At 63.3% G+C, this 21,536-nt stretch overlaps 1 protein-coding gene across 1 annotated transcript in view; it reads left to right on the forward strand.

Moving 5' to 3' along the window:
- Positions 1-21,536, forward strand: part of LOC122905189 (SCO-spondin-like) — a 51,399-nt gene that overhangs the window by 17,775 nt on the left and 12,088 nt on the right. Inside the window, 39 exon segments of the mRNA XM_044246824.1 lie at positions 115-219; positions 533-718; positions 816-900; positions 1,485-1,663; positions 1,738-1,895; positions 1,897-1,940; positions 2,134-2,145; positions 3,229-3,302; positions 4,317-4,433; positions 4,639-4,830; positions 5,569-5,739; positions 5,819-5,983; positions 6,695-6,874; positions 6,994-7,116; positions 7,255-7,384; positions 7,468-7,593; positions 7,739-7,830; positions 8,787-8,960; positions 9,294-9,458; positions 10,234-10,486; positions 11,467-11,513; positions 11,656-11,826; positions 12,120-12,251; positions 12,493-12,638; positions 13,913-14,007; positions 14,652-14,704; positions 14,875-15,081; positions 15,207-15,377; positions 15,480-15,559; positions 16,563-16,732; positions 17,261-17,307; positions 17,421-17,612; positions 17,703-17,873; positions 18,134-18,334; positions 18,673-18,769; positions 18,879-19,078; positions 19,436-19,602; positions 20,880-21,040; positions 21,234-21,457. Coding sequence (XP_044102759.1) covers positions 115-219; positions 533-718; positions 816-900; positions 1,485-1,663; positions 1,738-1,895; positions 1,897-1,940; positions 2,134-2,145; positions 3,229-3,302; positions 4,317-4,433; positions 4,639-4,830; positions 5,569-5,739; positions 5,819-5,983; positions 6,695-6,874; positions 6,994-7,116; positions 7,255-7,384; positions 7,468-7,593; positions 7,739-7,830; positions 8,787-8,960; positions 9,294-9,458; positions 10,234-10,486; positions 11,467-11,513; positions 11,656-11,826; positions 12,120-12,251; positions 12,493-12,638; positions 13,913-14,007; positions 14,652-14,704; positions 14,875-15,081; positions 15,207-15,377; positions 15,480-15,559; positions 16,563-16,732; positions 17,261-17,307; positions 17,421-17,612; positions 17,703-17,873; positions 18,134-18,334; positions 18,673-18,769; positions 18,879-19,078; positions 19,436-19,602; positions 20,880-21,040; positions 21,234-21,457 — 5,463 coding nt within the window.

Consider the following 21,536-nt stretch of genomic DNA (forward strand, 5'->3'; position numbering starts at 1 on the left):
GTCTTGCAAGAGAAAGCGCTCCAAGAACTGGGGAGGGACTGGGTGCCGGGCCAGGGGCTGTTGTGAGCCTATCTGCAGGTCTCTCCCTCCTGAACCCTGAGTTTCCCTACATAGGTGAGAACCAGACGGTCCACCTCCTGGCCACTCCTGCCCCCTCTCCAGCCCTCAGTGCCCAGATTGGACCCCCTCTGGTCACCTACGTTCTGCCTCCGCCTGGAGGTGAGGGCCACTTGCTGTCGTGGAGCGGAAAGTGGATATGACCGAGGGGTAGCCCAGCGGGGAGGGAGGCAGGCTCACTGGGATTTATCCCCACCTGCCATGGGAGGATGGTTATCCTAAGGATCTGGAAGTCATCCTAGCTCAAGCTGACTCTGCCCTTTCTGGACCTCCCTTCCATCCCGGGTCAAGGTCAACACGGGGCCCTTGGCCTCCCTCAGCTCCTCTTGGGACTTCCTGACTGTACCCCTGGCAGGGTCCAGCCACCCTCTGCCCTTCTCCAAGTCCATCCAGCCCCTCTCTCCTCTGCACCCAGACCCCTGCTATTCTTTGCTGGGCCTGGCCCGACTTCCCGAGGGAAGCCTGAAGCTGGAGCCCCCCACCCAGGCTGCCCTCCTGGGGGCTCCCACCGAGGGGCCTGGCTCTCAGGGTGGGAGCACTCGGAGGCACACCCGCCCCCCCTTCCTGCAGCTCAACCTGCTACAGCCTAGGAACCTCACTGGTCAGTGTGGTGGGGGCGGGGCTGGGGAAATGGGTGGTGCTGGTGGGCTGGGCGCGGGGCTGACTCTTTCAGCTCTGCCTGCTGCCCCATCTCCCAGGCATCATGGTGCAGGGGGCTGGGTCCTCCGCCTCCCTCCAGTTTAGCAGTGATGGTCTACACTGGCACAACTATACTGACCTCCTGTCCCCAGCCAAGGTAGGGCTACCCGAGCCTCCTGGGCCGGGGACCCACCGTGCCTCTTTGTGGGTCCCACTGTCCTTGTTCCCAAGGGCCTTCCAGTCTCCCCGACGTGTATTCCTACCTTAGAGGCATGTTGAACACCTGTCAGTAGAAGGGACTGTCAGGAGGGTGTCACAGACATTGCCGTGGCTGAGCTGCATGGCCACTGTGCAGAGCTCTGTGGGGGGAGGGGAGTAGGGTGACATCAAGTTTACTGAGAATCTCAAGGACCATGTCAGGAACTGCTGGGACACAGCCCTGACCTTAGGAGGTTTGTATCCTCCCTGGGGAGACAAGCCTCACGGAGCAGGAGGAACGAGTCTATAACCACATATTTACTCTGAATTCTCTGTGTCTCTGGGGACACATGAATGGACACAGCCTGGTCGCCACCCTCGGGGCACCTGGGCCAGAACCTGCAGTCTTGAGGGAGCCTGATGATGCCAGGAGAGCATGAGCTCTTTGTGCCCGGAAGTTTGGGGGGCTTGAACTGGGTGTGGCCGCTCAGTGGGGTCAGGGCAGTGGCCCAGAGAGAAGGCCAGCTCAGGCCTGGTGCACACCTGTCCCTACAGCTTTTTGCTAGGAACGTGGACGACGGGGCCCCCACAGTGCGGACTTTCGGCCGGATGGTGCAGGCGCAGCATGTCCGGGTGTGGCCCCACATCAGCCATCGTGACGCCAACCACAGCATCTCCCCACGGGTGGAGCTGCTGGGCTGTGCGCCAGGTACCGGTGGGCTGGCGGTGGGCAGGTGCAGGGGGCGGGGCAGACGGGAGCCCTCAGCCATGCCCTCCCACCAGTGTCCCCACTGGAGGCGCCTCCGTGCCCAGGAGGTGGGCGCCGCTGTGCGGGTGCTGAGTGTGCCCCGCGGGGGGAGCCGTGCAACGGGGTGAAGGACTGTGAGGACGGCTCCGATGAGGAGGGCTGCACGCCCCCGCCCACCGCCCCGGGCAGGTATGGGGGTGCCCTGCTGCCCAGCTTATCCGTGGAGGGGCCGGCCTGTGTGAGATGCCCTGCGCCGCCTTCAGCCCTGAGGTGCCCATGGCTCCACCACGGGATTCTCGGATGCTAGGCCCTTTCCCTAGAGTCTGGAGGCTAGTGGTTCTCAAAATGTGGCCCCGGCCCAGCAGTAGCAGCAGCAGCAGCAGCAGCAGCAGCAGCGTCCCCCAGAAGTCATGAGCCACGAAGGTTCTCAGGCCCCAGCTCAGGCCTACTAAAATAGACCCTCGAGCCTGTAACAGAAATCTGCTTTGCGAGCCCTCCAGGGGCATTAATACGCTGAAGACCAGTGGGATGGCGTCCCCTTTGTCTCATCTTAGCGGGCAGTGCCCTGCTGGAGTGCCCCAGCCCTGCCCTGCTCTGGGCCCGCCCAGAGAGGACACCGAGCGCCCTGCCTGGTGGCGGGGGGTGGGGTGGGGGGCTCTGAGTTGGGAGAGCCCTGGAGTCCCTCAGTGATTTGTCTTCTCAGAGTCTGGTCCGCAGCCATGACCCCAGCCCCGACCGCTTCCACCCAGCCCGGACCGCTGCCCCCCAAGCCCACGGAGGTGAGTGAGGAGCAGCAGGCCCAGCAGTGCGGGACATGGGGAGCCCCGGCCCTGGAGCCTCAGCAGCCACGTTCGCTTGCCCCGCAGTCCTCCTCCCTCTCTGCCCTGTGCTTCCCTGTGCATCCCTGGTCGGCTGGAGTCGGCCTCAGCCCGGGAGCCTTCTGGGGGCCAGCCCGGTACTAGATGGGGAGCTGGAGGCCAGAGCGGCTGAGAAACACAGGGCAGAGGCCTGTGCTGGAGAATTGGGGCGATCGGAGGGGTCTTTACCGCTGGCTAGTGAAGTTACGCCCGCCAGCCTGGCTCCAGGCCCTCAGGCGCTCAGAGCTGGGAAGAGCCCTGATTGTCCTGGGTACCCCCAAGGATTCCTGGAAAAGGCTTGAAAGACGAGGGAGTTCTGTAATGTGGAGCCCCCTGAAGAAAAGCCCCATCAGGAACCCGGAGGGGAGAGTGATTACGGCGCCGAGACCCCCATGCGTGGGTGCTGGGGGAAGACAGAGGTTTGGGGGGCACAGGAGCTGAAGCAGAATCCTAGGCAGTGAGAAGAGCCCCTGGACTCCCAGTACCTGGGGTGTCCAGCCCAGAGGTGTGCAGGGCAGTGGGGCTCCTGTCCCTAACTCTGCCCTGCACTTTGGGGACAGGGGAGCGTCTGGGGGACCAAGGAGCACTCCAGTGGGAATAAGTGGGTGCCTAGTCACCTAGTCACCAGGCAGAACTGCCCTTGGGGCCCAGGCTGCATGGGTGACTGAGCTCTCTCCCTTTACAGGCTCTGGCAGATGCTGAGCGCTGGCGTCCCTTGCGAGGGTCCCCCACACCCCCCACAGGTAGGTGCACAAGTTCCAGGCCCCTGTCCCCAGGCCCCAGGGGCAGCGACCGTTACATCTCAGTTGCCGGTCTCCTGCTGACCCCTGACACCGCTCAGTGGAGCAGGGTTCCCTCCAGGAGGAAGACCTGGTCACCACAGACACCTGGGCCAAATCCTGCACTGCCCACTCTCCTGGATTCCAGCGTTGGACATTCTGGGCTGGCTCCCTGGGCCAAGCCTGGGCCCTTCAGCATGGCTGCTTTCCCCAGGCCCCTGGCTGGGACAGCTCTCCCTGGGGCAGTGGAATGCTGCCTGCGCGCCCTCCGCTCGCCCACGAATGCGGCCAGGCACCCCTTTCAGAAGGGCTTGCTGGTGGCAAATGACAGGGAGGAGGGGCTCACCAAGTCAGTGTGGTCCTAAACTGGGCGAGGAAGGAGCTCCCGGCTGGTCATGTACAGGCCTTCTGGTAGCTGCCCGGTCTGTCACCTGCTCCTTAGCCCGAGGACAGGTGTCGCAGAACGAGGCGGGGAAGGGGTGGGCCGTTCTTCTGTGAAACGCAGATGAAGCAACTTGTACCATCCCTTGTGTCCCTAACACGCGGACCGGGGGATGAATTCTAGTATGGTTCTAAATCTGCTTCTAAAAAAGCGGCTGTTGTTTAACATTCATCTTTTGTCAGCAAAGAAGTCTCAAACCCCTTTCCGTGTCGCTGCCAGGAAGTCGTCAGGTGCAGGGCCTTAAACAACGTACTGTCCCCTTGACTTGGAAGCGGCCCCGTGTGTCTCCTTGAGAGGCGGGGACACATCTCAGTTCCAACCTAAGCGCTTTTCTACTTTTGTGTAAACCCTCTCATGCTCCTTGGACTACGGAGTCCTACTTCATGGGTGGTCCGAAGCCCCTCTGAAGCAGGGGGTCTGGTCTGTCCTCACCCTGCAGCACCCAGAGCCTGGATGCCCTTCCGAGAGCCTGGGTCTGCTTCATGTCACGGGAGGGGAGCTGGCGGGCCTCATCCCTCCCTCTCCTGCACCCGCAGGGAAGGGGCCAGTGACTTGGGCCCCAGCCTCCGAGCCTCCTTACTTGAGTCCTGGGGAGCCTGTGCACACGGTGACCACCACCCCCACATCCCAGGTGACCCCGGTGGCCCCTGCTGGTAAGATTCTGTGGTCTTCTGCTTGCTCAGCCCGTGCATCCCACAACATTCCTGTTGGAGAAACAGAGGCTCCGGGGGGTTAGCCACTTGGCTCAAGGACTTGGACCATACCTCCTGAAACAGCTCACGGCTTCTCCATGGTCCCGAGAGAGGGAGGAAGTGGGGGCACACCAGACGTTGGGAGGAGGGAGGATGCGGTGGGCAGGTGTCCCGTCAGCCGCTGCGGTGGGGCCCACAGCTCTGCCCACCCCAGGCCAGAGCGTCGTCCTGGAGCCCTTCCCACCTGCGCGGTGCAGCCCAGGCCAGGTGCCCTGTGAGGTGCTGGGCTGCGGGGAGCAGGGACAGCGGTGTGACGGCAGGGAGGACTGTCTGGATGGCTCTGACGAGAGGCACTGTGGTAAGCGGGGGGCCCTCAGGGCACCCTGGAGGGTTTGAAGTCAAGGGGGTGATAGTGGCTTGGGGAATTCTCTGCCTCCTATTCCGAGCTCATCTGGGAAGGAAATGTGAGAAGGCGGTGGGTAGCAGAGAGTGAAAAGAAACAGCCAGGAATGTGTGTGTTTTGGGGGACGGTCAAAAGGGGAAATGGGACAGTTTCCAGTCCTAGCCTGTTTCATAAACCGTGTCTGATCTTTGAGGAGATTCCTCTAACTATCCGTCCATCTACCCATCTACCATCCAAATACCCACCCCCCCACTCACTTGCCCATCCTCCAGCCTTCCAACATGTCGCTCATTCCCCTTCATTCATCATCCATCCGTCCGTCCGTCCATCCGTCCATCCATCCATCCAAAGAGGATCACTGTGTTCAAAAGCTAGTCTCAAAACCAGAGAAGGAGCACCCCTAGGAGCGCCCGTTGAAGAAGAGGGTCTCCGAGGGAAGGAGCTGTTCTAGACACCCTCTCTCTGGACACTCAGAGCCCTTAGCAAGCACAGTGGCTGTGTGAGGGCTTCTAGCAAGCACACCCCCCCCCCCACGCCATTCTCACCCACACAGAGCATGGGGCACGGGAAGCTTCAGGAGGCACAACCTCAGCCAACAAGCTGCAGTGTTCTTGGTCTGGGGTTGAAGGGGCTCAGTTTATCACCGGGTCAGGAATCACTCACGTGGCCCCCTGTCCCCAGCCTCACAGGCAGCGAGCCCTGTGCCCTTCACGGTGCCCACCATGGCCCTGGCCGGGCTGCTGGCCTCGAGAGCCCCCTGCTCCCCAAGCCAGCTGAGCTGCGGTAGTGGGGAGTGCCTGCCGGCTGAGCGGCGCTGTGACCTGCGGCCAGACTGCCAGGACAGCTCGGACGAGGTCGGCTGTGGTACGTGCCTGGCTGGGGGACACCACTGAGGGCCCTGCCCCTGTGAGCCTCCTCTGAGTCCCCCCATTTCCCCCTACAGTGGACTGTGGGCTGGCGCCCTGGTCTGGCTGGAGCGGCTGCAGCCGCACCTGTGGGCCGGGCCTCGCCTTCCAGCGCCGAGATCTGCTGCGGCCTCCCCTGCCTGGGGGCAGCTGCCCGTCCGACAGGCTCCGCAGCCAACCCTGCTTCGTGCAGGCCTGCCCAGGTAACCAGCACCCAGACCTCCTCAGGAACCCCTGGGGGGCATGGGACACCTGCCTTGGTTTCCCCTCCAAGACCCACACGAGGGGGATGCCCTTGCCCTCCTGGGGACACCAGGTCCAGACTCCTCTCCGGGGCTCTAGGAGGACAGCCCCTTCTGATGTCCCAGCCTCGTGCCTCCAGAAGGCCAGTCCAGAAGCTTGCCCCTGGCCCTGCCCTTTGCCCTTTTCCTGCTTGAGTCGTTCTGGTCCTTAACCTTGAGTGTGGGAACTAGAGCCGCAGACCCCGTCCCCCTTCAGAGTGAGGGTGTTACTAGACTGTGCCCAGGACCTGGAGCCCTTCTGTTCTGTTGACCTGAGGGAGTAGCACCCACCTTGCGTCTGCATTGCAGAGAGGAGCTTCCTGCATGGGGGGTGGGGGGGTGGCTTGTGAGCCGCCACTCCTGGACTCCTAAGCTGGTTTCCATCTGCTGCCACCAAGAGGGGCCCTGCTCCAGAAATCCTACTGTCCCAGCTCTTTCCCTGCAACCAGATCCTTTATCCTGGGAGGCAGCTAGAGCTCTTTGCTTCGGTCCGCCCACCTAGGGGAGGTTTCCCGGGTCAGGAGAGGAAGCTGTGGCCGTTGTCCAGGCTCCTCTCTGCCGCTTGCTCTCTCCTGCACCCTCTGTGTCTCCCTGGGCTGACCTGGTCCACGTCCGTTCTTTCTTCCCGCACAGTGGCTGGGGCGTGGGCTGCCTGGGGGGCCTGGGGGCCCTGCAGTGTCTCCTGTGGGGGTGGCCATCGGAGTCGCCAGAGGAGTTGTGTGGACCCCCCGCCCAAGAACGGTGGTGCCCCGTGCCCTGGGGCCTCGCACGAGAGGGCACCCTGCGCCCTGCAGCCCTGCCCAGGGGATGTGGGTAAGGGAGCTGGGCCGGGCAGGGGCACCCGAGGGTGGGGCCCCGCGGGGGTGGGGCTGTGGGGCAGGTCACTGGGCCTCCTGTGATACGCACCCCACCTAGCGTCCATCTCCCGCCAGGCTGCGGGCCTGGCCGAGTGCATGTTAGTGCTGAGCTGTGCCGGAAGGGGCTGGTGCCACCGTGTCCGCCCTCCTGCTGGGACCCGGAGGCCAACAGAAGTTGCAGTGGGCCCTGTCTGGAGGGTGAGGCACACCCAGCAAGCAGGAATGGGGCGGGCAGAGCCCTCAGGGGGAGCGCGGTGCTTGGAGGCGCTCCATCTCCAGCCTCCCCTCCCCATTCCTCCCTTCTTGGGGCTGAGTGCCTTCCTGGCTACACCCCAGGATGCCGCTGCCCCCCTGGGCTGCTCCTCCATGATACTCGCTGCCTGCCGCTCTCCGAGTGCCCTTGCCTCGTGGGTGAAGAGCTGAAGAAGCCGGGGGTGCCCTTCGTCCTGGACAACTGCAGCCGCTGGTGAGGGTGTCTGCCGTGGTGGGGAGGACCTGGGTCAGGCCACCAGCCAGTCCCGACCTCCTCCGCCTCCTCCTCCCCTGCAGCGTGTGTGAGAACGGGGCCCTGCTGTGTGAACCCGGGGGCTGCCCCGTGCCCTGCGGCTGGTCGGCCTGGTCCTCCTGGGGTCCCTGTGACCGCTCCTGTGGCTCTGGAGTGAGGGCCAGGTTCAGGTGCGCAGGGTGGAGCTATTGTGGGGGAGGAGGAAGGGAAGGAGGTGGTAGAGGGAGGGTGGTGGTTGGAGGACAGGGGGACGAGGAAGACAGGAGTGCGGGCAGGAGAGGGGCGGGGCTGTTCAGGGGATGCCTCTCCCCCCAGATCCCCTTCCAACCCTCCGGCTGCTTCCGGGGGTGCCCCGTGTGACGGCGACAGACAGGAGCTGCAGGCCTGCCGCGTGGAGTGCAGGATAGGTACGGCCAGGAGCTGGGACAGGAGCCAGGATGCAGGAGGCTGATCCCGCCTCCCGTCCAAAGGACCACCGGCTCTCCCCGCCGCCGCCCCCCGCTGGGCTTGCCTCCCTCCTCTCAATTGCTGCCCTAGGAACACAGCAGGATCTCCGGGGCCACTGGTCACCTGCATCGTGGTCAGTGTGGCTTTCTGGTCTCAGAGGCAGCTCTGGAAGGAGCCTTGGTGCCAGGGGCCTTGTTGGGGACCAGACAGACGGTGGGGCCCAGGCAGCATCCTCCTCCTACTCAGACAGCCCGGGTGCCATCAGCAGGCAGGTCTTGGGGGAGCACGGTGTCTGAAAGCGGGTGAAGCTGCTCCTCTGGCCGAGCCTATGAGGCTGGGGTGGAGGCAGGGTGGCAATCAGAACACAGACACCAGACGAAGGAGCCCAGACTCTTTCCCGGGGTCCCCTCCAGCAGAGCGCGTGAGGCAGACACTGCAGAGCAGGCGGGACCGGGGGAGGGTGAGAAGAGGAGTCAGGGCGCGGTCATGGGTCCGTGGGTCTGGGCCAGGCTCTTGCAGCAGGGGGTGGAAGAAGGGGCCAGCGGAGCATGTTGTCCGACTGACAGGTGTCTGCGGGGTCTTGGGCTCCCAGCATTGAAGCTGAGTGAAGGACGGGTGTTCAGAAGACTCTGGAAGTCTTGATCTGGGGGAAGATGTGTGGGTGGGTAGGGGACATGAGGTGCAGCTGTGCCCACAGACGGAGGTGGCCTGGGCTGGAGCTTGGCTAAGCAGGAGGCTGTGCTTTGCCAGTGAGACCTGGCCCCGGGCTGGGGGTCCCAGAGGGGCCCAGAGACTCACTCCCCGTCTCCACGAGTCCTTCCCCGGCCCCCACAGCTTCTCAGACCCGACCCAGCCTCCCAAGCCTCCTAGCCCTGCCAGGACCCCTGTGTGGAAGGCCTGCCCTTTCCCCCTGCAGAGCTGCTGGGCTGGAGCTCCTGGGCACCCTGGTCCTCCTGCTCCCAGAGCTGCCTGGCCGTGGGAGGAGGCCCTGGTTGGCGCAGTCGTTCCCGGTTCTGCCCCAGCTCCGGGAACACGTCCTGCCCAGGAGAGCCCACCCAGGAGGAGGCCTGCAGCCCCCCTGTGTGCCCAGGTATGTCCCCCGCTGTCCCGGGAGTGGCTGGGGCACCGGGATGGGATGAGGAGCAAAGGGGAAGAATGACCCTTGCACAGGTTCTCAACACCTGGGGCGTGGGGGGCACAGGGACTAGAGCAGACCTGTTGTCCCGAAGTGCCTCCTCTGCCCCCGGCCTGTGACCGACAGGGTGGGCGTCGCCTGAAGGGGTGTTTGGGCCAGCCCAGGGTGGGGACGCAGCGGAAGCTGCAGTTAAGACCCTGCACAGGGCACAGCCCAGCCGCCTGTGCCCCACCCCCTGCCCACACCTTTGCCGGCGCCCACCGTGATGCACTTGGCTCTTCCTGACAGTGCTAAGCGCCTGGGGTCCGTGGGCTCCGTGGTCTGCCTGCTCGGCCCCCTGTGATGGAGGCGTCCAGATACGTGGGCGCAGCTGCTCTGGTTCCACTCCCGGCGACCCCGAGTGCCAGGGACCTCACAGCCAGACCAGGGATTGCAACATGCAGCCCTGCGCAGGTGCCAGCCTCTACCCACCCCTACCCCTTCTCTATCAGCCATGCCCAGTCAAGCCCTGGGGGTTGCAGACCTCTCTTCACCCCACCTTCCCACAACGCTGCCCTCCAGCTCCAAGGATAGGCCATACCCTGAGCTAACGGGCTGCCGAATTTCCTCGTCTTTCTCCTCTGGCTCCTGTACCCTGGGCACCAGGCATGGGCTGTGGCCCAGGGCTCAGGCTCTTTGCCCCTCCCCGCCCAAGGTCTCCTTCCAAGGCCTGCAGCTCAGAAACACAGAACCACTCACTGCAGGAATTGCGAGAAGCAGAGCTTGCCTTTCTTTAGAAGCCCCTGGCCCCGTCTCCCTCACCTTTCTCCATTGAGCCCCATCCTGGCCCAGGGACTGCTCTGCTTTCAAGGACATTTGTGTTGGGGGAGCCTGAGTGGCATCGTGAGTTGAGCGTCCCACTCTTGGTTTCGGGCCCTGGGATCAAGCCCTGTGTCAGGCTCTTAGCTTAGCACGGAGTCTACTTAAGACTCTCTCTTCCTCCCTCTCTGTTCCCCACCCCCTGCAAATAAAAATAAATCTTAACAAATAAAAAAAAGAAAAGGATGTTTGTGTCAGAGTTAGGCAAAGCTGTGAATCTTTCCTGGTGCAGGAGTGAGCCTGCACAGGAGGGAGGTGGGAGGGGCTTCCTCTGGCTTCTTGGTCCCCTGCCTGCAGCTTCCTCTCGCCCCTCCCTCTCCTGACCCTCTCCTCCTGCCCATGCTGAGACCCACTCTGTCTTCCCGTCCAGCTCAGTGCCCGGGGGACATGGTGTTCCGCTCCGCAGAGCAGTGCCAGCGGGACGGGGGCCCCTGCCGTAAGCTGTGCCTGGCTCAGGACCCTGAGGTTGAGTGCACCAGCTTCTGCACCCCTGGCTGCACCTGCCCGCCTGGCCTTTTCCTGCACAACGCCAGCTGCTTGCCCCGCAGTCAGTGCCCCTGCCAGCTGCGTGGGCAGCTCTACGCCCCGGGAGCACAGGCTCAGCTGGATTCCTGCAACAACTGGTAGGCCACCAGCGTCCGGCGGGCATGGGGGATGGGGCTTGGTGGCCCAGGGCTGGACAGGTGTGGACACCCTGGCGGTCGGTTCACCTCCGTGGTGCCAGGCCTGGGCCCCAGGAATACCAAAGCCTGCTCTCCAGGCTGGGCATCTGTAGGGAGACTGAGGCTCAGATCAGTGCGGAGATTTGTGAAGGAAGCAGGGGCTGGAGAGGGTCTTCTAGCCTCCCCTTCCAGTCACCTGGGCTTCCCTTTCCTGGATGTTCTTCTCTACCTGGGATCCCCTTGATTTCTGCTCAAAAACCTTGAAGCCGACACTGGGCTCTTCCAGCAGGGGGCGCCCTCCCCCTTTCTCCCCACATTTCTTTTTCTTTTCTTTTCTTTTTTTTTTTTTTTACCTTTCAATTCATTCTCTCCATTCTTCATGTTCCTCTTCCCAATCCTGTGCCCCCCACTCTCCCCTACATACTTCCTCTCCTCTGCCCCTTTTCTCTTCTTTTTCTCTCTTAGATTCTTTTTCTGGAATTTCCATGTATTTGAGCGGTGGGCTTCAAACCACTGGAGAGAAGTAAAAGGGAAGGAAAGTGCACAGTTCTTCCCAAGAGGCTCAGGCTAGGGTCTTCTCTTTCTAAATCACTCCTACCTGGCCCTAAGGAGCTGTTCAAAGTCCTTTCCAAACTGTAGTAACTAGCAACAGAATGAAATATGTAAAGGTGAGTCTTTGATCAGAGTGAGGAAGCGCAGTGCCCAGCCTCGGGGAGCCCGTGGAGGGCGGGACTGGGTGGAAGGGACCGGAGGAAAAGCCTCATCACCTCCTGAAGTTTGAGGGGGACATGGACCAACTTGCTTTACTTTCTAGACAGTCCCTCGGGTTTCTCTTCTTTGCGGTGGGCATGGTGGTGCTGGCCGTGTCCCCTTGGGGACAGGTGCACAGAGCCCCACGGGGCAGGACCTGACTGTGGCCCCGACGGGTTCTCTCTCTGCAGCACCTGCATCTCTGGTGAGATGGTGTGCACCTCGGAGCCCTGCCCAGGTACCCCCGATGCCCAGGAATCTGCAGTGGCGGGTCCTCAGGGGTGTAGAGGATGCTGGCCGTAAAGGATGGTGCTCTGGGGAAGCTGGGGCCCGGGCACAGCTTGGCCTGGCTTCACAGACCCTGTGCTCCTCCCCGGCAGTGGCCTGTGGCTGGAGCCCCTGGACCCCGTGGAGTGTTTGCAGCCGCAGCTGTGATGTGGGCCTTCGGCGGCGCTTCCGGGCAGGCACTGCGCCGCCCGCTGCCTTCGGGGGTGCTGCATGCCAGGGCCCCAACATGGAGGCCGAATTCTGCAGCCTGCGGCCATGTCGGGGTGAGAGCTGGGACCAAGGCTCCCAGAATCCTCCAGAGAGGAGCCAGTAACACCCCCAGCCACTTCCCCTAGACCCCAAGAGAGGTGCAAGGATTTACCCTTAAAGATGCCAGGAAGGTCCCCAGAGAGCCCCAAGAGTCATTCCCCGCTCTGGGCTGAGAGGGAGTGAGGCCTCCCGCGGTGAGCCATGATGCCTCGGGTGTGAGAAGAGGGGGCCCTAGGGTATCTGGGTGGAGGTGGGGGTGTGGTGGGCATGGGAGGTAGGGCTCGCAGTGACCTGACTGCCACCCCAGGTCCCAGTGGGGAGTGGGGCCCCTGGTCCCCGTGCTCTGTGCCCTGTGGCGGCGGCTACCGGAACCGCACCCGGGGCGGTGGCCTGAATGGCCGTGTGGACTTCTCTGCCTGTGGGCTGCAACCCTGCGCCGGTGAGGACCGTGCCCGCCTGCCACACTGTTCCCCGACCCTCCATAATCATCCCGCCCAAACCAGGGTCCTGTCAACCCTTCCCTGTCACCCCAGAGACCCCTCTCCCAGAGCTCCTGTGGGTTCCCGCGGCCCCCTCCCCTGCCACTCCGGCCACACCTAGAACCAATGCCTCTCCTGGGTGGGGAGCCCGGGGCAGAGTTGACTGTGCCTGAGCTGGGCTGTCAATTCCTGTGTCCCCAGGACCCGTGCCTGGCATGTGTCCGAGGGGAAAGCGGTGGCTGGACTGTGCCCAGGGCCCTGCCTCCTGTGCGGAGCTCAGCGCCCCTCAAGGGACAAACCAGACCTGCCTTCCAGGCTGTTATTGCCCATCTGGGACTCTTCTGCTGGTGAGTGTCTTCCCTGACCTGACCACAGGACCTGGGCAGGGGCAGAACCAAGGTCATGGGGCTTCAGAGTCAAGGGAAAAGCACTGAATTCAGGGGTCACGGCTCCTCTCTGCCAGCAGCCAGCAGGTGACCCTGCGTGAGTCACATTCATGCTTCCATGAGCCTCTCTTTTCCTACTTGTGAAATGATGATAGGCCGAGAAGATCTTTACAGTTCGTGCCTACTTGAGCGCTCTGTTCTCTTACGTTATTGGCTTTTTATCGAGCGCCTGGCCTGCTTAGTCTTAGGGGGGCTACACCGTGGGGAAGAAGTAGACTCTGCCCTCCAGGAGCCTCTAGTCTGGGGAAACCAGACCAGAGCACCTAGAATGAAGATGGGACCATCCCCACACAGGAAGTGAGCTTTGTATAGTGTGGAGCTCGGGAGGCAGCCTGGCAGGGGCTGGGTCAGTGGCAGCGGGCTTCCTGGAGGAGGTGTTCCTGACTGGACTGTTGGAGATTGCAGGGTGTGGAGAGCTAGAGGTGGCACTACCGTTGGAAGGCAGTGGGAACCAGGCTGGAAGTGAGGCGGGGGCCATGGAATCTGGACAGAAGCTTGTGGGGTGGTGGGGAGGGCTTAGAGAGGTGCCGCTGAAGCCGGGGCTGTGGGCAAGGGGCCGGACTCCAGTGGGGTCTGAGTTCAGATCAGACTGTTCTACTAGGAGCTCTGTGACCTCGGGCTGTGTAGTCTTGTGCCTCAGTCTCTTCATTTGTCAAATTGAGGTGATAAGGGGCCTCACCATTGGGGTACGTAAAAGGCTGTGGTGCCTCCCAGGACCTGGCACCCACCTCAGTACATTTGACTTTGAATCATGTGCTACTGGGTGGCAGTTTCTTAAACTTTAAGACAGTAGCAACTTTTGTCCAAATTCCATGTATGTGTAACTTCATCAGTTTCTATTTTCTTGATGAAATGTGCAATTGCTTTTTAAACACTGTTGTCCTACACATCGCAAGGTGCGTGTTCTGTTAGTTGGTTCCAGGGGCATTTGACAGTTCAGTCCCCGTCCTGCAGTCGGAGATGGCCTTTCGCTCCAGAGACTGGGGGTCCACGCCCCTCGCCACGGTTCCCATAATCGCTGGTGGCAGTGGGAGCAGGAGCGCTGTTTGTGGAAGGAGTGTGGGTGGCGTTGGAGGGTGGGAGCCTGGGAAGGGGTGCTGGGTTCTGACTGTGGGGAGCAGGCCGGACCAGACCCACCTGGAATCCGGAAGATGATGGAAGGTTTTTGGTTCCAGAACAACGTGTGCGTGCCCTCCCAGGACTGCCCCTGTGCCCATGGGGGGCGCCTTTATCCCCCGGGCAGTGTGGTGCTTCGTCCCTGCGAGAACTGGTGAGGACCCCCCACCCGTGGCTGTGACCCGTGAGCACCTTGCTTCCCCCCTTAGCGCCAGGGGATGCCGGCCTCCAGGAGGCCGTGGAGCTGTCCCTTGCCCCCCAGGCAGAGCTGTCCCGTTCCCTGAGACCCTTACCATGCCCTTCCAGCCCATCCTTTCTCCTCGCACCTGTCTTGGTCCACTGTGCGCCGCAGACCCGGGATGGGACCTCTCACACTCCAGGAGACCAGAAATCCCAGATCAAGGAGTCAGCAGCGTGGGTCCTGCTGGGGGCTGTGGGGCAGAATCTGCTCCAGGCCCTGCTGCTCTGTGGCTACTGGTGATCCTTGGCTCTTGCTTGGCCTGGACCGCACCCCTGCATGCCACCTTCCCGGGGCCACCTCCTCCTTGTGGCCCCCTCCTCACATCGGTCCCTCTATGCACATCTGCGCTGAGTCCAGATGTCCCCTTTGTAGGACACAAGTCATGTTGGACCAGGGCCACCCTAGTGCCCTCCCTGTAACTTGAGCACCTCTGTGAAGACCTTTTCACCAAATAAGGTCACATTCTGAATCCTGGGTGTTCGGGCGTCAATGAAGGAATTTGCGGGAACACGCGTCAGCCTGTGACAGCACTGTGACCTTTTGCTGTTTTCTTCCAGCTCCTGTGTTTCTGGGCTTATCACCCACTGCACCTCCTGGTCCTGTGAGGAGGGTGAGAAGGGGGCCCCCATGCCCGATAGTGGCCCCCTCCCAGCTCCCTATCAGGGGAGGAAAGCTTGGTTGGAGTGGGGGGGGAGGGAGAAGGGGTGCTCTGCCTAGGCCAGTGCCTCCAGCCTACGCTCACTCCGTCCCCGCTCTGCCTTTCCTTCCTGTGCACCCCAGGTCAGCCCACGTGGTCACCCTGGACCCCATGGAGCGAGTGCTCGGCCTCCTGTGGCCCTGCCCGACGCCACCGGCACCGCTTCTGCTCCGGGCCTCCCACCATGGACCCGTCCGTCCTGGCGCTGCCATCCCCACCAACCTGGCCTACCCCTCTTTGCCCAGGCCCCGATGCTGAGGAGGAACCTTGCCTCCTGCCAGGGTGTGACCGTGAGTCCCCTGGTGCCCAGGATGGTGCCCTCCATGCTCTGGGGATACCCACTGTCTTGTACCGGCTGGCCCTCCGCGGACCAACACCCCCACCCCAAGAACTGCTTCCTTTGTTGTCATCCCAGGAGCTGGGGGCTGGGGGCCTTGGGGGCCCTGGTCCAGCTGTAGCCGGAGCTGTGGGGGAGGCCTGCGGAGCCGGCTGCGAGCCTGTGATCAGCCTCCACCCCAGGGCCTGGGGGATTACTGCGAGGGGCCTCGGGCCCAAGGAGAGGCCTGCCAGGCTCTGCCGTGCCCAGGTACCGGCCAGGATGGGGGGACAAGGGGCAAGGAGCACTCTGGATAAATGGACCGAAGTGGACCACCCACACAGCTCTCAGCCCCTCCTGTCCTTTCCCCAGTGACCAACTGCACCGCCATTCAGGGGGCGGAGTACAGCCCTTGTGGCCCTGCCTGTCCTCGCTCCTGTGACGACCTCGTGGTAAGTCCAGCTCCCTCGGAACGAACCTCCACCTGACCTCCGGCCCCGAGGGTTACTTTTGCAGGAGGGCAGGTTACGGCTTTGGGTCATGACCTCTTTGGGCCTGGGGCCGCCTCACACTGGTGGAGAGGAGTGGGATCCGTGCCCACCGGGCTGGCTCCTGTTTGTTCCAGAGGCTGTCTGAGTCTCATCCAGCAACCTTGCATTCACTATGTCAAGCCTCCCTGAATTTAAAAATTTATTACAAAAAGAACATAAACACCTATGAAGGAATCGTCCCACTAGATCATCCTAAACACCACGAGCATTTCAGTGTGTGGACCCTGAGTGTGAGAGTACGTGTGCACGCGTGTATGCATTGGTGTGCTGGTTGGCCAGCACCATGGAGAGGGACAGAGGCACGCAGGCGCACAGGGTCCGATGGCACCAGGGAGCCTGCAGTGTGGAGAGGAACAGACGCGAATCAGGGATGCCCAAGGGATGGTGCCATGAGGCCCTGCGCGGGCGTCTAAGAGCGGTCAGGGAGGTGCTACAGGGGCTGAGCAGGGAGGGGAAGAGGGCCTGGACCTGACTCCTGGCTTCCCCAGGGGACCCCAGCTCCTTCCCAGGTGACCCCGTGCCCTAAGCCAGCTTTCTGTTGTGCTGTCCCTCGTTCTGGGGAGGTCTGGGAGATGCCTTGGTTCTCAGGCACTGGCCAGGTCCCCCATGGAATCCTTACATTTGGAGGACACCCTCCCCCCAGCCACCAGGGCCTTCCTGAAGGCTCTTGTCCCCCCTCCCCACTTCTGCGCTAGGGAGGAGAGGAGGGAGAAACTGTGTTTGAACGTAGTGCCTGTGAACCAGAGCTCGACAGCTTCCCGTCTGCCCCACTCTGCCTCCTTCATCTCATGCCTCCTTCCCTTCATCTTTCCCCTGTGGCTCTGCGCCCACTCCGCAGAGCACCCCTCCTAGCGCCCTCGGCCCTGTCTCCTGCTGACCCATGCCTTCCCTTGTGGCCCCCCAGCACTGCGTGTGGCATTGCCAGCCCGGCTGCTACTGCCCACCGGGCCAGGTGCTGAGTGCCGATGGGGCCCTCTGCGTGCCGCCCAGCCACTGCAGCTGCCTGGACCTGCTGAGCGGGGAGCGGCACCGGCCAGGGGCTCGGCTTCCCGGGCCCGACAGCTGCAACTACTGGTGAGGCGGACTCGTGGGCAGCTGCAGGGGCCTGGGGGGGGGGTGGCAGGCTGCACCCGAGCTCTCCTGGGTCTCAGCTGCTGCAGGGTAGACTCCCATGATCCCCGAGGAGATGCAGGCAGGCACCGATGGGTGGGGAAACCGAGGCAGCCAGATTGCTGTGTCTGCCCTCTGGGAGACATGGCAAACTGTGTGTGTGCTCAGAGGGGATGGAGGGGTGGCAGGCACGGTGTTCCTCCTCACTGTTTGGCCCCTGTCAGCAGCAGACGACCTCTGGTCATTCCCCAGTAGGACACACCGGCCAGTGACCAGCAGGGAGCCCACGGGACAGCTGAGGGGTCCCTGAGTAGGACAGACAGTAGGGTCTAGATGCTCTGGAGAGTGGCTGGGGGGCATCTGAGACCCTGAAGGGAAAGGGGAGCATGGGGCTAAGGGGAAGGGAAGAGGCAGCTTAGGAGGGGTGAGTGTGGAGGGCAGGGGCAGGGCTGAGCTGCTGCTCTCCTTCCCGTGCCTGTGTGCCCTGCCCAGCACCTGCTCAGAGGGGAGGCTGAACTGCACAGATCTGCCTTGCCCAGGTACGTATGTCCCAGCTCGGAGGGAGGCAAGGAAAAGTGGCCAGGGGCACTGAGAGGGCTGGAATAGGGGAAGGCAGGCCTGTGCCCCAGCGCCCTTCCATCGTCCCCTGCAGTGCCGGGTGGCTGGTGTTCGTGGTCGGAGTGGACGGCGTGCTCTCAGCCCTGCAGGGGTCAGACGAGGACCCGCTCCAGGGCTTGCGCCTGCCCTGCTCCTCAGCACGGGGGCACCCCATGCCCTGGTGAAGCAGAGGGGGCAGGGGCCCAGCATCAGAAGGAGAGCTGCCCCAGCTCCCCCGACTGCCCAGGTGAGATGCCCCCACTAGTCTGCTCAAACCTCAGTGGGCTGGGCGCCTCCTAGTCCTCCTGGCACAGCTGGTTCTGTCTTCCTGGCACAGCGGATGGAGTCTGGAGCCCATGGGGACCGTGGTCTCCCTGTGACCCATGCCTGGGGCAGTCCCAGCGAAGTCGGGAGTGTATCTGGCCCCCCACCCCTGAGGGAGGCAGGCCCTGCCCTGGGGGCTACAGGCAGAGTCGCCCCTGCCAGGATAATTCCACACAATGCCCAGGTGAGGGCTTCTGCGGAGGTCTGGGAGGGTCCCTTAGAAGGCTAGGGAGACACTGCCTCTGACCGTTGACCCCAGTATACACCTGCACATCATTTCCTTCTTGGGGTGGCCCTTAGATCACTCACCCTGTAATCCTGGGGCCAGGTGGAAGGCCAGAGCAGGTGGGGGGGTATGGCCAGAGGGCCAGCCACCTGCGTGCTGGGATCCTTCCAGCTGGGCCCCGCTCAGCGTTCACCGTCTTTGCTTCCCTCCTGCCACAGACTGTGGGGGTGGCCAGAGTCTTCTCCCATGCGGGTGGCCCTGTCCCCGCGCCTGCCAGGACCTGTCTCCTGGGAGCATGTGCCAGCCAGGTCCGACGGGCTGCCGGCCCAGCTGTGGGTGCCCCCCCGGCCAGCTGTCGCAGGATGGCCTTTGTGTGCCTCCCGCCCGCTGCCGCTGCCACTACCAGCCTGGAGCCATGGGTCAGTGCTTCCTCTTGCCCTCTCCCAGGGACCCCCCCCTCCCGAGGCACTGCAGTGCCTGCCTGCCTGGCCTCTGCCCATGGGGCCTAGCCTGAAGCGGCAGGATGGGGACGGGCAGCCTGTCCCCTCCGATGCTCCGGGTATTCATCTCCCGGACGTCTCACAGCGTCCCGGGCCTGCCTCGGGTTTGGGCTTCCATCTCCCAAGCCCAGGATCTGGGGCACCAGGGGCTGAAGAATGATAGGGAGGGAGGTAGAAGGCAGTGGGGTAGGTGGAGGGACTCAGGGTGGGGGGCACCCTGAGCTATCTGGAGTCCCACCCCCCACTCATGCCTTCAGGGATCCCTGAGAACCAGAGCCGGTCAGCAGGGCCTGGGCTCAGCTCCTGGGAGAGGCTGGAACCCGGAGAGGTGGTGACTGGGCCCTGTGACAACTGGTGAGCCCAGGGAAGCAGGGTGGGGAGTAGGCTGCCAAGCTGGGTAGTAGTGCCCTAGGGGGGAGGTGGCCGGGGTCCTGTCTTCTGAAGTCCCCCTCCCTGTCCCCAGCACCTGTATGGAGGGCACCCTGCAGTGCCGGGAGGTGCCTGGCTGCCCTGGTCCTGGGATGTGGGGTTCCTGGGGGCCCTGGGAAGACTGCAGTGTCTCCTGCGGAGGGGGGGAGCAACTCCGCTCCCGGAGATGTGCCCGGCCCCCCTGCCCAGGCCCCGCCCGCCAGAGCCGCACCTGCCACACCCAGGTCTGCCGAGGTGAGCCCCAACCCTGTTCTGCTCTTGACGCTCTCACTTAACTTGGATTCCCATGTTGGTCTTTGACACGGACTCAGGGGTGTCTTTGACCTCTTCATCCCATCCCTGTGGGCTGCCCTCTCCCTAGGGCAAGTGCAGGAGGAAGTAGCCAGATTCAAGGAGGGGAACCTGTAGGAGGGTGTGACACTGGTCCTGAGGGGCACACCCCAGGGGGGCTATCGTGGGCACAACTGGGGAGCCACGGGAGGGTGGGTGCTGGGGTGAGGAAGCAGGTCATGGGGGCATGGGGTGGGTATAGAAGTAACCGCTGTGGGCAGCGCAGGCCAGAGCCAGGCCCTGACCCAAGTGTTGCCCCAGAGGCAGGCTGCCCGGCCGGACGTCTGTACCGGGAGTGCCCGCCCGGCGAGGGGTGCCCCTTCTCCTGTGCCCACGTCACTCAGCAGGTTGGCTGCTTCTCTGCTGGCTGCGAGGAGGGCTGCCACTGCCCCATGGGCACCTTCCAGCACCGCTTGTCCTGTGTCCAGGTCAGAACCCGCGCAGCGCGGAGCCCAAGGCCCCCCTCCCTCCCCTCCCCTCCACTGCCTTTCCTCCCTCTCATCTGCAGCCACTCACCCCTGCAGAACCTGTCCTCTGGACAGCGCCCCGCTCCCTCATGTGACCCCAGGCGAGTGTTTGGCCTGCAAGGCTCTCTGTAGCCTCAGCTGCCCGGTGGGTCAGGCAGTGGACAGCTGGGGTGACACCGCCGCAGGATGTCGCTGGCTTCCGGAACGGGGCCTGGTCTGGACTCCTGCTCTTCCGCAGTGGCTCTCCCTGGCGCCCGGCTCCCGCATGGCGTCCAGTGTGGAGCCGCCCGTGACTGGCGTGTGGCCGGGTGCTCCCCCTGCTCCCCAGGCCAGTTTCCTGCCATACCCCATGTGTCCCGCGCCATCGAGGCCGCAGCCGGGAATTGTGGGTCCTGACTGCCCCCTGCGCCACCCCACTGGGGAAGCGTACCCTCAGCTGGACTCTGCCTGGCCCCAGATTCCTGGTCTCCTGCCATGGGGTCCAGACAGCAGGCGGGTGCCCGCTGCGCTCCTGCTGAGCTCTCCAGGGGCGTGGGGATTTCGTTCCCAGTCTTTTTTTTTTTTTTTAAAGATTTTATTTATTTGACAGAGAGAGATCACAAGTAGGCAGAGAGGCAGGCAGAGAGAGAGGAGAGGAAGCAGACTCCCCGCGGAGCAGAAAGCCCGACGTGGGGCTCGATCCCAGGACCTTGGGATCACGACCTGGGCCGAAGGCAGAGGCTTTAACCCACTGAGCCACCCAGGCGCCCATCGCTCCCGGTCTTTAATCCTAATCCTGAAGCCGGTGTCCAGTGGCTGCCCCCACCCAGGGCTCCAGAACGCCATGCCCGGAAGGGTCTGAGCAGCCACCTGCTTGACAGAGCTGATGCTGCCGCGAGAGCCACAGGGAAGGAAGGGACACAGTTACTGTAAAGCTAGGAACCAGGTGTCTGATTCCTGGCTGAGGCCCTTTCCACCTCCCTGACCCCTCCAAGTCCCACCCCGTAAGGGCCTCTGCTGACCCTGCCTGGGTCCTAGCTAAGTGCTGTATGCAGGAAAGCCGCTGGCTGTCTCGGACCAAGCTTACGGCCACTAGTCTCTCACGTTCATGCCCCCGACTCAGAGTCCCACTTGCTCTTCCAGGGACCCCCAGCCTCCCATGCACCTCCTCCCCGCCCCGCTTCTCAGCAATGCCCAGGTGCAGGGAGCCACCCTGGGCCTGTGCAATGGCCACTTCCCCTCTGCTCCCACCCTGCCAGGAGTGCCCCTGCCTGCTCACCGCGGCGCTGCTACAGGAGCTGGGAACGGCTGGCGCTGACCCTGTGGCTCGGCCCCCCATTCTGGGAGAGGGCGGTCAGCCCCTTGGGCCTGGAGATGAGTTGGGCTCAGGCCAGAGCCTTCGTATGGGCTGCAGGAACTGGTGAGGGGGTGGTGAGAGTGGGGGACATTTGGAGCCCAGGGAGGGGGAGGCACTGGCTGCCCTGCCCCTGCCCAGCCAGACCGACCATGGCTCTGTCTCTTCACTCTTCGGGGTGGAGACCCTTGCCCACCCCCTCTCCCAGGGTCTGTCCTGTCTGTCCTGCCCGGCCCCTCACCCCCATGCCTTTCCGCAGCTCCTGTGTGCATGGGAGGCTGTCTTGCTCCATGGCGGACTGCTCCAAGGCTAGCGATCACTTCGGTCCTTGGGGGCCATGGGGCCCATGCTCCCGCTCTTGTGGTGGGCTGGGCACCCGAACCCGCAGCCGCCAGTGTGCGCAGCCCTCCCCGGCTCCAGGCAGCCAGGGCTGCGGAGGGCCCCTCCAGGACCTCAAGTACTGCCCCAGCCCGGACTGCCCAGGTGAGGGAAGCAGGAAGGGCTAGTCTAACTGTGCTTGGGGCCTGGACGGTCCGTGGGAGACCCATCGGAGGGAAGGACT

This window comes from Neovison vison, chromosome 4 (genome assembly GCF_020171115.1).
Source record: "Neovison vison isolate M4711 chromosome 4, ASM_NN_V1, whole genome shotgun sequence".
Taxonomy (NCBI): Eukaryota; Metazoa; Chordata; class Mammalia; order Carnivora; family Mustelidae; genus Neogale; species Neogale vison.